Raw genomic sequence first — 13,836 nt, 5'->3', positions numbered from 1 at the left:
TACTGAGAGGCGTGTAGCCCACCGAAACCAATATCCTAATCAGTTTCTAGAATTTGAAAAACATGGTTACATTCAACACTGTAGCCGAAGAAATTCCGGCTACATCGCGCTAAAATGGATGCGCTTTCGAGAAGCTTGCAGGCAAAGCAACCTCTCCAGTGCACGTAACTCGTCGAAATATCCACAATTTGTCTGTCCACAGCGCCGAGGGTAACTGCATTGTCGAAATTCTAAAACTGATATGGATATTAATTACGATGAGCTACGCGCTTCTGAATAATTACAGACCCTAACAGTAATATTTAGAACGTTAACTATTCAATATTAGTTAATCAGCTGGCTGGTTAGCACGCCTTAGCTGTATTCTGATGCACTACACCTCTGGCCATGCTATGCAGAAAATAGCCCTGGTCTAACTCAAAAAGGCTATTTTTAAAACTGTCTAAAATCGTAGGTGAAACACCCTATATTGATTGTTGTAGATATATCTTACAGTATACGAAATAATTGCGTTTATAAACTCTTTTTGGTTTAAAAATGTTTTTCTTCAGAATCGTTGGTTGTGCAGTTGGGCCACGGCTGCTTATGTGCGCTGTTTGCTTGCACCCGCGCCCGTGCGTATTAAAATTCACCGCTGTGCGCGCTCTGAACACTGCTTGAATTCAGTGCTCTTCTACTCCATAAGTGCAACGTTGCGCATTCGCGTTCAGTTCCAAGTAATTAACTGCGAAATTTGGGAGAAATATTCTTTTTAAACGTCAAAACAATTTTTCCCGTTGAAAGCAATGTTTTCTTATGTGTTTTGTGGAGTGTAAAAATTCACAGGTGCATATCACTACCCCTTACAAAAATGGCAGATATGGGCCAGATATATTTTATATCTGGCTTTATACACCCATATATGGGATCATATACAGTTAAATAGGTCCATATATGGTCGTATATACGGCCAGATATGACCATGGGAAACCTGATATGCCGCCATATACTGCTATATATGGGCGTATAAGACCACAGATAGGGGCAGATACGGCCATAAAGTACCATTTACAAAGTGCCATATACTGCTATATATAGTCGTTTTTGCATCCTTATATAGATGCTCTTTCTTTATATGGGGACCTTCGAATCCTTATATGGAAACAATCTCGCAGATATGGAACATATCCTACCTCATATATGGGATGCTTGTGCCATACCGTATGTGTTCGAAATGCCATTGCATTATCAGCTGTTTAAGGCTTTTAACGGAAGTGACATCAGTTGGGGTCTGGCAACGTCACATCCCTTTCTTTAGCCAATCGGAGACTGTTGTAAGCGGAGGCATCTTTCTTATTCGTGGCGAATCTTTTAATGCTGTCGAATTAAAAGTGTATATAACGGAGCACTTGTTTATTGGTTCCCTGAAAAGTAATGTGGTCATGTTCACAATGATTTTTCAGCGCTTTCTATGTGCCTTTCTTCCACTAGTGGCACCTGGGATATTACATGGAGAGTTTTACGCCAACCTTCAGGGGCTTCGACAGCTTTTATGGATTCTACAACGGCGATGAAGACTACTACAGCCACGACATCCCATATGTGCGTGAAGTCTCCTTAGAAATATCTTAACACCTTCCCAAAGAGGCTCGCATTCATTTATGTACGCGTATCAATTGGTGAAGCTCTATTAAGGGCCCCTTTGTATAATGAAAACTGTACCTGAAATGCAAAGAAACGCTTCTTTTCTTGCAAACCCAACTTGCAAGAACACACATTAAAAGTTTCCTTTGCAAACTGCCTTCGAATCCACTAAGCCGAATGCCGTACCCAATCTGTAAAGGCTCTGATAGGATCACGCTGTATTATGTGTATTTCTATGCGGTCTTTTTTTGCAGTTTCCACAGATGATCTGTTTTATGCGCCTCATGCTCATCTCCTTAAGGCATGCATTGGTAAAATTGGTTCAGTTTGGTTCATGGGGCTTAACGTCCCAAAGCGACTCAGGCTATGAGATTCTTGTACACAGAGAACATTAGCTAGAGAGTATATATATGGTAATTTCTTTGATTACACTATTTTCTAGATCTACTCTGATGCTAGCATCTTTAAAGCGTCTGCTACTTTCTCATTGTTATCATGTTTTTATGCACACCAGTATGCTCATCGAAGAATACAGCTCAGCTTTGCTTCAGTATTTGTGCTTTGCTTCTGTGTCTGCTTTCGTTTAAAGGCAGCATGCAGACTATCTGCTCAGAGAAAGCCGTGTCTTAAGGACAAAGGAAACATTTTAATTAAAAATACACTGTTAAAAAGGCAGAAGAAGTAAAAAAATCTTATACAGATACCGCCACTATTGATGGTTTTCGCATCCATACTGCTGTGCAGAAAGATAATTCTTTGTACGCGGATCCCTTAGGCTAGATCGCCCCATAATTAGCTTCCGAACATCCACCAAGATGTAGTTCATAGTATTGATGTCAGGAGTGGTAGGAGAATTTGGCGCTACAGCTTTCTCAGCAACTAAGGCATATTTTGCTGCCCAAAAAGTCAGCATTGCCAGGTTGAGGGATAAATTAATTTATACTGAAAACAAAAACTATATACAGTTGTATTCGTCAGTATTTTTCACGGACAATGCGCACTGTGAGGAAAAAAACTGTGTATAGCCCAGGAAGGTATCATATTCTATAACAGGACATAGCCCCATGAACAAGAATGACGAGTGCGCACCTAAATAATGTAATGGTTGCGCGTTTTTCCCAGCCAGCGAGAATGAAAGTTTGCTTACTGTGGACAAGAAATAATGCTTGCAATGCGCAGGTTTAATAACCGGTGAGTTTAATGCGCACTGAACACGCTGTTTCATTATTCTTCTGTTTTGTGAGCCGTTTCGGAAGATGCAGCTTGCTGCATCTGATGATGATGATGCTGATGTCAGCCCACCTCCCCCACTCCCCCCTTTTCCTGCCCCCAGAGAAGGCCGTATCTTATTGAAAGCGTCTCGTGTATAGCACTGGTTGTTACAGGTTTAAATTAACATATAGATGGTGCACCGTTGAGCTCTTGTTTCGCTTACTCCTGCCGCGGTGGCGCAGCGAACTCAGGGCTCCGCTGGTCATCGAAGGTCGCTGGATCGAATCCAAGCTGCGTCACCTGCATTTAGGTGAAAGCGAAATGCGCAACGCGACCGTGTGCTGTGTTATCTCAGTGCACGTCAAAGAACCACAGGGGGTCTAAGTTAATTCAGAGCTCTTCATTGCTGCCCCCCCCCCCTAGCCCAGCCTGTGCGTCGCTTTGGGAAGTTAGACTCCACGCACCAATGGACCAGGTTCTTCAGGTTGCGAATCACTTCGGCGGAGCGAGACCTGAACTCCTTCAGGCGTAAGACATTTAACGCTAACCACGGTAATGTACAGAGTGTCAGTAAAGACGAGCTTGAACAAAAATTATATGGAGGTCCAGTACAATGCACATTATTACAAAGAGGTTGCAACAGCAAGTCTACTGCGCATTGAACTGAATTCTATAGGGCAGGTTTTCTTTCCGTTTACGCCGTTGTAATCCGAGGAATGTTTTCTTGATCAAAACCACTTCAAAATGTGCATTTAGCTTTTGAGTGAAGTGGTACGTGCTGTTTTCTCCGATTCAAATAATTCCTGTTCGGATGTTTTTCCTCTAACTTCTTGTGCAGGAAAACGATGCCTGTCTTGATTTTTGGTTGAACACGGATCCTATCCGTTCAGAAAATGGATCATATTCCACCACGCTATTCACCGAAAGAGCCCAAAATCTGATTCGCCAGCGGGACAAGTCCAAGGTAAATAAATGAATCAGTTCGGCACAGCTTTGCAGCGTAAACGGCAAACCCGACGCTTTTCTTTTTCTTATCGTCAGAGAACTTCCATCACGTCATATATTTTTCCGCATGTCTACACACAGCCACTTTTTCTGATGGTGAACTACCAGACACCACACGGGACGCCAGGTCAGGTGCAACTTCAGGCGCCACAGGAGAACGTCGAGAAGTTCCCTTACATTGAAGAGAGAAACAGAACAATCTTTGCAGGTAAGGAGCATGATAACAAAGTAGGAATCTCAGCAGCTCAAGAGGCCCTATTAGGTTTTTGCGATTCGTTTAGGATAAATGTGAAAAAAAGTAGTGGTCCTGATGATATCCCTAATGTATTTCAGCATCGTTACTCTCTTTGGACCAGCCGCTATTTGACTACCATCTTCCAGAAATCGTTATCATCCGCAACCGTCCCCGTAGCCTGGAAGCTTGCAAAAGTTATTCCCCTGTTTAAAGCTGGCAGCACCCAAATCTTGTCCAACTATCGCCCCATTTCGCTAACTTCACACTCATGCAAATTACTAGAACATATCATTCATAAGCACATTACAGAATTTCTTGAAGCTAACAATATCTTGTGCAAATTTCAGCATGGGTTTCGGCGCGGGCTCAGTACCATTTCACAACTTGTAGAATTCACGCACGACATTGCTAGTTCCCTCGACACGGGCTCACAAATCGACGCTTTATTTATCGACCTTTCTAAAGCTTTTTACACCGTTCTCCACAGTAAACTTCTTTGTAAACTTAATGCAATACTCAAAAACCCGTTACTGGTAGACTGGATATCAAGCTTTCTTTCTAATCGTACACAGTATGTTTCTTTCAACTCCTGTTCATCTGAAACTGTTAATGTATCATCCGGTGTACCACAAGGATCCGTGCTCGGGCCACTGTTGTTCTTATTATACATTAATGATTTGCCAGAAAATATTATTTCTAAAATTCGGTTGTATGCAGACGATTGTGTCATATACAGTTCAATTAACACCCCTGAGGATCACGCGCAACTAAATCAGTCATTCGTGTCATTCTGCTCATGGTGTGAAACATGGCAAATGCAAATAAACTTTCGTAAATCTGTATACATGTCATTCTGTAATCGCACAATACCATCTTCTTACACCTACTCATTCAAAGATAACTCTCTGAATCAAGTGTCCGAGTACAAATATTTAGGTCTTCTTTTTTCTTCTAACTTGTCCTGGTCAAAGCATATTAACACAATATCCAATAATGCAATGCGGAGGCTCGGTTATCTAAAACGTACACTAAGTGTTGCCCCACAAGAAACTAAACTGGTAACATACAAAGCTTTAATTCGCCACTTTTGGAGTATGGGTCAATAATCTGGAATCCTCATAAACAGTCCGATATCAGTAAGCTGGAATCCGTCCAAAGAAAGCAGTACGGTTTATTTGCCGACGGTATGACAGACATTTTTCACCTTCATCCACTCTTCCTGCCATAGGCCTTTCCCTCCTTCGTACCCGCCGCGACAATGAATGTTTAAAATATTTTCATGGTATTGTTAATTCATCCCGCTTTGCTTCACTGTCTGAGTATTTGCATTTTTCAGCATCTTCATCTACAAGGAGCTACCACCCATTGAATGTAACACCCATTCACGCGCGCACTGATATGTTCAAATTTAGTTTTTTTTCCTCGTGTTATCGAACGATGGAATTCTTTACCCGGTGATATACGCTCCCTGGAACCAAACCTATTTTTCAATGTTGTTGCAAATCTGTGATTAGTCTGTTGCATTTCTGTTCTGTATTTTAATGGTGTTCACTTCTGAATATGTTGTCCCTCTCTGCCTTTTTTTTTCTTCCCCCACTTCTGCAATAGCCCCATCGGGGCTGCAGTATATGTAAATAAAATAAATAAAATAAATAAATAAAAAGCGGCTACTCTAGTGCCAAAAACTACCATGCATGTAACTTAAGGTTTTGTTGCAAACTTAACTGCTAAGGGGGAAAAGAGGATGGTGAACTGGACTACTGTTTTTGGTCTGAAAGAGGGTTATTAAGGGCGCTTGGTCGTGCCATATTGTTGGCTCGAGGAACAACAGAACTTCATATAAGTGTTTCACTCGCATGACCAACTATGCAAACTATTTATTTCGCAGGAAAAATAAGGACAGCTAGTTTTTTGCACCAGTTTGTTGTTCATGGGCAGGTGGGTTTAGGCTTTGGAGGATGTATTCTTCCATGCAGGTGCTATTTAAGCATCCATTTCTCGTCCTCGATGGGTGAAAAGTAACTTTTTGTCCATGAGAGGCAAAGATGAGAGGTTCTTGAGTGCTCAGTAAAGACGTAGAAATCTTGTTGTAAGCGATTCGTAGTCATTAAGTTTCATGCATGGATACCAAGTCCGCAAGTGTATGCAGTTTTAAAGTGAAAGCTCTTTATAGGAGAGTTCTCGGAAATGATCAAGCCTTGCCCCGCACCATGCTAACCACGGAAAGCGATGAGGCTGTGGGCGCAAGCTTGGAGAGGCAATCACACCAGCGCTTTCGGCCGTTGTTCCGCGTGACTGAGGTAGAGAGGGAAATGGTGAGAATGTAAGTAGGAGGGGAAGTGCACACTTCTCACAGGTGTGCTCAGCCCTTGTTGAAGACATAAGGGGGGTGGGGGGAGTACGCATGAGGGCAACCAGGACTGGAGGCTAACTCGCAGTGCCACCGTGCTCCTTTCTCGTAGTGGGCATTGGTGACGTTATGGTAATGGTAAGTTTTTCAGTGTTCAGGCTGAAGGCCGTTGCTGAGGCTGCTGGAAAAAGCGCGCTTTGGCCGCTCAGGCGCCGTTTACTTGAGAGTTCAAAGGCCTCATCTCTGCAGCGAGGAGTTTGGGCGCCTGGATGGCGCCGACACCAAACTTCGCCGCACCACCGCCTAATTCGATAAAGGCGATGACTGCCTCGCCGAAGCGTTCACTTCTTAGCTGTCTTAATTTGCTTGTCGAGCGTGTAAGTAAGGTTACCTATCTTTCACACTTTTTTATACGACCTTAGTTGGAATAAGAAATGTATTCCAGTGCACAACAAATTGGCTACCAACGCATATTTTAAGCGATAGCACGAGGAACTAGTTGTACTGAAAATCCAGCGTCATCGTCCTGCATCATTTGGAAAAAATCACAAAATCCTGAATTCAGAATATAGAAAAAGAAATTGGCCTGAATTGAGGCTCGAATTCAGGCCCGCTGCATGCCAGGCAGGCACGGAGGGTCGCTGGTGCAAGCGTGTGATAAGGGCACCTAGTGAACGCTTAGTCGAGTGTATGACTCAGTAACGTGTTTCTGGGATGTTTACTGATGTTAGAAACATTTTAAAAACTAATAAATATGCTAATTAGGCGTCAGTGATTGCGCGGAATGAAAATTAGTTATGGTGCTTCATTGTAGTAAAACAATAGTGTGTATGTGTAAGACTATTTCCGGCAGTTTAACCTAGACAGTGAATTGATTGGCAGTCGACAATTGTAATTGCTCATTGGTAATCGATGACCACGATCGCTAATACTACTGTAGATTAGCAATGGATGAGAAAGGAAAAATTATATATAAAAAGAGAAAAAAGGAGAACGCGTTATCCCGTCTACTTTTAGGCGAAGCAAGCCGCCGCGGGTGCTCAGTGGTTATAGCGCTCGGCTGCCGACCTGAAAGACGCGGGTTCGATCCCGGCCACGGCGCTCGAATTTCGATGGAGGCGGAATTCTAGAGGCCCGTGTGCTGTGCGATGCCATTGCACGTTGAAGATCCCCTGGTAGTCGTAATTTCGAGAGCCCTTCGCTAGGGTGTCCCTCATTGCCTGAGTCGCTTTGGGACCTTAAACCCCCATAAACCACCAAAAAATCTTAAGGCGGAGCTTAATCATCTTCCTAAGTTTTGCGTTCATATAATTATTAACATGGTTTCCTGAAAAGTAACCATTTTTTATTTAAGTGCTTGGAAGGAAACGAATATTTTTAACCATAAAATGAAAGTTTATTACCGTGACTGTTGCGACTTCAATGGTATACGCAAGCTTTTCAGGGAATCAATGCAGAGCAAAACGGAGGATTTGTTTCTACTTTTGATCTGTCTTTTTTGCAGGGATGGTGGATGCATTGGACCAATCAGTAGGTGAAATATTCCAGGCGCTACACGAGGGTGACATGCTGGACAACATAGTTGTTCTGTTCAGCAGCGACAATGGCGGTGTCCAGTGGGGGCCACACGGAAGCCGCTCCTTCAACTGGCCACTACGTGGATCCAAAAATACGCTCTGGGAGGGGGGCACACGAGCAGCCGCTTTCGTCTGGAGTCCCCTGCTCGGACGCAATAGGACTGTCTCCAACCAACTCATGCACATAACGGATTGGCTTCCCACTCTCTACTCATTAGCAGGTTGGTGCCTTGATTCCCATTTACAACGCCCCTGTCCAGGTGAAAGCACCTTCATTTTGAGAAATTGCGGTAAATTTCTTAGTCCATGAACTATGATGTTTATAATAGTACTTCATCTCAAATGAAGGTAACTAAGCACTCTAATAATGACATGAATTACGTTAAAATGTTCTAAATTTTGAGATAAATTCTTATTTGCAAGGAGCGCGTTAATTGGAGAGACATGGCAGAGGCCTTTGCCCTGCAGTGGGCGTAATCAGGCTGATGGTAATTTGGGAAATTAGGTCTATGATTAAATCTGAACAAAACATAAAAGATATCTCCGCATGTAAGCAGAAAAAAAACAGCAAAGAAACTTTGAAATATACAAAGTATCTGCCTACTCAATATCAAATAACTGCACAAAAATGCAAGTTCCAGTTTGCACAGTTTTAGAGTGAAAGGACCATGTGTGCGCTGGAAACAGGGAGTACACATTGATGCTTTATATGCACAAAGTCGCTCAGATTATAAAGAAAATGTTAAACATACATGGTCTCCCAGTGATGAAAGGTCCGGTGATTTAGCATTGCTAAACACGAAACATTGTGCGAAAGCAAAGTGCCGTGTTCTGTCACAGCGTTGTCCACTGCGCCACAAAGATCAAAGAACGAAAGTTGATGGAAAACACGATGTGCAATGCAGAGCGCGCTAGTTTGTTGCAGTTTAACACGGGGCGTGTTCGTCTGCGGCGATGGCCCAATGCTCTCGAGCAGTGGCGAGCTAAGCTGGTCTGATCGTGCTGCCACGGGTTCGAATTGCAGTCGCGGATATTTATTTGATTGCTTCTTATTTACTTAACTTGGCACAAGCTCACAAACATCGCAATATCCTGGTCGGCGTTTACCCGTCAGAATAGCTCTTCCGCACTCTAAATCATCGTCGAGCTGTAGGAGCCACGGTAAAGCGAAATTAAGTGGTGCAAATTTCAGGCAGTGAGGTAGTTAAAAAAGGGAAAACATGAAATGGAAAAGCACGATCTTAAAAGCGTATTCTTCTTCCGCAGTTGGTCTCATCATTTTGTTTCGGCGTCTGTTAACTCTTTTTCTCGCAACATCTAGCGGTTCGACATGTTCTGCAAGCATAGAGTTGATGCTTTTTGCTGTGGTTGTACATTCGGTCCTCGTCAGTAATGATTTACGACGCGTCTTTTCAGGTGGAAACATAGCGGAACTAGGCGAACTAGACGGGAAGAATATGTGGCCATACTTGTCCGACGGATCTCCCTCACCCCGAGAGGAGTTCCTGTACGACATCACTGAGATGATCACATACGCCCGCGCTGTGCGCCACTCACGGTACAAGCTGGTTGTCGACAGCAGCGGCTACTTTGTTGATCGGTACCACCCCCCACCTGGCAGCGCTCCGTATCAAGCCCTCGACAGCCTTCTCGGAAGGTCGATGGTCGCAAAAGTTCTTAAGCGCTTTTACAGAAAGGAGGACCTGGGACTGACGAAGGACTGGAGAGAACGAGCGACTATCAACTGCCGAGGCAGCAAAGAAAACTTTCATTCGAATGATTCCGTGTACCTTTTCGACATCGAGGCTGATCCATGCGAGCTCAACAACATAGCCAGCTCCCGACCAGATGTAAGTGCTAATGTGGTATTGTGTAATGACTTACGGTTGGGTAGTAGAGCTTTCAAACATTCGCCTCTATCACTGAGGTAAGCTTGCATGGTGTCTAAGCTAGCGCCTGCTCATGCTCTTTTTTTGTTCGCGGGCATGCCACGTCTATATTTGTCATGCGCACAGCGATGTTCCAGACCTTCCGGTTGATGACGGTTTGATGGGCTCGAACTCGCACATTTTGCATCATCTATTACCTTGTTCGAACTCTTGGCAGGCTACGGCAAATGCCGCGCATACGCGTTCTTATTGTTCGCAATTTCCCTTAATTCACGTGCATTCTTTGCTCTGTGATGTATGAAAGAAGGTAAGCTGGAGAGTGTTGGTCAAATGATTAGGGAGATTTCCTTTGTAGCGGTATGGCTGCGCTTGGCTGGATGACAGTCAGTAATTACACCCTTATAAGGTACTCTGAATTCTACCAGTGCATGTCTGGCAAAATAGTACTGCTTATTAATCAGAAGGTATTTCAATAATATTTCAGTACGTATGACTAACGGCTTCACATGACCAAAAGACAATCTCAAAGTATAAATGAACAATCATGACCTTTCCACAGAGCGGCTAACATGTTCCTGAAAATCCACTCTATTATCTTTCTCCCGCCCATTTCAAAGGACGCGGACCGCCAGAATACGTTATGCAACGTGTTTCCGCTGGTTTAGTGGGAGAGTTAGTTGGTCACCGTTGCTGAGGCACTACGTGAATGTACAATACACGGCGCAAATGCCGAAGCCGCAAAGTGCCCTTTCTCAGTAGTATGCCTCCAGATAACCTGCTCGATGCACTGCGTAGAGAAGGAAATACAAAGGACAGATAAGGAAAGAAATGCTAGTTTTTCCTAGGTAGCGAATGGAGCAGGGTTAAAACGTGGCAGCCAAAACAACTTGCACTGAGTGCAAGCAGTTTTGAGAGGTACACATTAACTATCCATGGATTTCTGCAGTCGCTTAGAGGTAAACAATTATTTTGAAAGACTACTTATTGTGAAAATGAGAAGCTTAGTGTGACAAACTAGAAAAGCCATAGCTTCTTGAAAAACCAACCATTTTCTAAGTTTTTGTAATAAATAGCGTTTTAAAGGCGTCTCGAAGCCATAGAGGAAATAAACATGTTAATTCATGTTAAGAGAATTAAAATATGCACATCTAAGATCTCCATTGTTTTCATTGCAGCATACACACTGAAACTTTTGCATATTTATTTCAGGATGTGCTAAAGACCCAGCTCCATAAGGAGGGGAGGTATAGATTAAAAATAAACCGTTAGTACATAAACTACCTAACCCAAAATAAAATAGCGCCGAATTTTGAAAAAAAAAACTTATTTTTCCATTACCAAAACGAACTAAGACTACACCCCAGACTACATAGTGCATATTGCCACCCTACCCCTGTCCTTACTTACTATCATGGCTCACTTTCTTTCCCTTTTCCTGACTTCTCCCTGTCCTTCCACTGCCGTTAGCCGCAGCTCAGGTGCTTCAAGATGTGATGGCAAGATGCCGCGGCTAGTAACATTTTTATTAATAAATAGCCACTAACAACAACAACCATTATAGATGCTTGGTGCAAAGTACGCCTTGACAAAAGCGCGGCCTGGTCATTCAATATTTGTTTCCTAAATAAGTCATATCGGACAGGCTTATAACGGTTGCATTCAGGGTAAACCAAGGCCTCAGATAATCAATGCAGCTGCTTCACGGTTGTCAGCGTGTATGTTGGCTCGGAAGACACTGCTTGCACTCGGCGTGCCTGGTGAATTGAATTTCAAATCTGTCTTCCTGTGTAGGAACGACGAATTGCAGAGCAGTCAGGCTTGGTGTTGTTCTTGTTGTTGTTGTAGCCTTTGACAGAATGGCACATACCCACACTGGGGGATTGACCAAGAATCGGAAGGTAAAGGTTGCTATTCACCTGTACATGGTAAAGGCAAAAGAAAAACACACGGGAGAGCAACACCGGGGCAGTCTATCACAAGGAGGGCAGAGAGTGAAAAAAAAGTAGGAGTTTGGATCGGAGAGAGAGAAAAAGAGAAAACAGGATAGGGATTAATTTGAAATGTAATAAAGCATAAAAAAGAAAATTCTGTAGGCTTTAGCAAGGCAGTCGATGAGATTCCAGCAAGAAATTTTGAACAGCGTCACAAACAGACCTGTGGCTGAACCAAGCGTGGTGGCGCCAAATGATAGCAAGAGTGGGCTGCTCAAACTAAAGCCAAGAGGCTGCAAGGGCAACTCCAGCAGTCTTCTTCTCAAAGTGGTGAAACGACGACAATGGAGCCAAAAATGATCGATAGATTCCGGCTCACGGCAAAATGCACAGAGGGGAGGGGAGGCTTGGTGACCAATATATTTTAAGCACAGTGCGCGGACCTTCATCATGATCGGTAAATATTCTTCATCATCGCTCATCTTTGTTTTCGGAGAACTGGCCGCCATTCTTGCGACTGAAAGCTCACTCCGTCCTCAGTCTCACAAGCGGTGGGGGTTAGACAAAATGAAAGGAAAAATGGCGTTTTTAATCCGCAGTGGTGTTTTCAAACAAGTTGCGTGTGCTTCCCTCAATTCATGTTTTTTTTTTTTGCAGGTACTGCAGTTTATGAAGAAACGTCTTGAAGCCTACCAGGCGTCTGCCGCCGTCCCTCTGAGCAAAAGAGAACGCACTTCATCTCCTTTCCGCATACGAGACGGACTTTGTGCCCCTTGGGTGAGCGAAAATGCGCAAACATTACATAATGGCGCTACACTGGGTTACGCGTCCTTCACTGCATGTATAAACTTCCGCCACCTCCTCTCCCCCTCCCCCGTTGAACACGCTAATATACATCTCCTGTGCCTCTTCTGCTACCAAGTATACTTCTGTAGTACCAAACACAAGCTGCATGTGACTGACCCAAGCAGAGTTATCCTACGTTGCTTGTAGTTAAGTTGGAGATCGTAGTTCCGTGAGGTGACTTAGTTCGCTGGTGGCGCACCTGTGCCTTCAGTGGAGCATGTGCTCTTGCCTCTTCTGCTACCAAGTATACTTCCATGGTACCAAACGCAAGCTGCATGCGACTGACCCAAGCAGAGTTATCCTACGTTGCTTGTAGTTAAGTTGGACATCGTAGTTCCGTTAGGTGACGTAGTTCGCTGGTGGCGCACCTGTGTCTTTAGTGGAGCATGTGCTCCTGTTTACCAGACATCATGACTTGCCTCTCATGAAGCGCTTCTCGTCCTTTGTGTATTCACTGGCATGGGCGAAAATGACATTGCTTATTGTATTCATGACTGTTTTGTTTGCAATCATTCTTTTCTCTTCCAGCACACGGCCAAAGAGGAGGCAGTGCCTGGCGCAAGCACCACGCATCATGGGACAACTCACAGACAAGCACTACTTTTTTACACATTCGGGGGGTGGAGTTTCAAGCACTTGTTTAAAATTGGGATTGCCTGAATTCACTCGACAGAACCGAACATGCGCCTGGACACTCCTGGAATTATTTTTACATTATTAATACCCTCATTTTTCGGGAAGGAAGAAATAAAAAACGCCATTACAAAAGCATTAGTGGTTGATGGAATCACTTGCCTGTCTAGGTGTGTGCGAATTCGTTGCTGACGTTTCGCACTACATTAGGTCGGCAGCGAATAGGTGTGAGGAACAATTATCACTCATTTTACATTACGATAGAAAGCCACATCGCGCGGCATTATCATCCTTTAAATGGAGAAACTTGATTGCGATTTACCAAGGGAAAAATTAACCGTTCCTGCATTTTCGGTTGCTCTTATTTTTGAAGTAAGAGACCAGTGATCGTGTGTTTGTGTTTTCTTTCTACGGAGGAGCGTTTCAACAGCCTTCAAATTTCAAAGATTTTAGGTTTTGAGCTGCGAAGAGATTCCTCTTGCTACCCGACATGATCGGAAGAAGCGTCCGGAGTTTGGAAACGCGCATCCAGGAT

General features: G+C 43.7%; 1 protein-coding gene across 1 annotated transcript in view; it reads left to right on the top strand.

Annotated features, from left to right (window-relative positions):
* The window catches only part of LOC149333124 (arylsulfatase B-like), a 28,658-nt gene extending 15,262 nt beyond the window's left edge, over window positions 1-13,396 (top strand). The window contains exons 4-10 of the mRNA XM_089557650.1: window positions 1,471-1,581; window positions 3,674-3,799; window positions 3,922-4,048; window positions 7,930-8,223; window positions 9,419-9,852; window positions 12,480-12,599; window positions 13,197-13,396. Coding sequence (XP_089413776.1) covers window positions 1,471-1,581; window positions 3,674-3,799; window positions 3,922-4,048; window positions 7,930-8,223; window positions 9,419-9,852; window positions 12,480-12,599; window positions 13,197-13,328 — 1,344 coding nt within the window. The 3' untranslated portion in view covers window positions 13,329-13,396. The remainder of the gene's footprint in view (window positions 1-1,470; window positions 1,582-3,673; window positions 3,800-3,921; window positions 4,049-7,929; window positions 8,224-9,418; window positions 9,853-12,479; window positions 12,600-13,196) is intronic.
* The last annotated feature ends 440 nt before the right edge of the window (window positions 13,397-13,836 follow it).

This window comes from Amblyomma mixtum, chromosome 8, assembly GCF_055824585.1.
Source record: "Amblyomma mixtum isolate Tamu chromosome 8, ASM5582458v1, whole genome shotgun sequence".
NCBI classification, from domain to species: Eukaryota; Metazoa; Arthropoda; class Arachnida; order Ixodida; family Ixodidae; genus Amblyomma; species Amblyomma mixtum.
The sequence above is the reverse complement of the archived record's forward strand: the minus strand, read 5'-3'. Positions and strand labels throughout refer to the sequence as shown.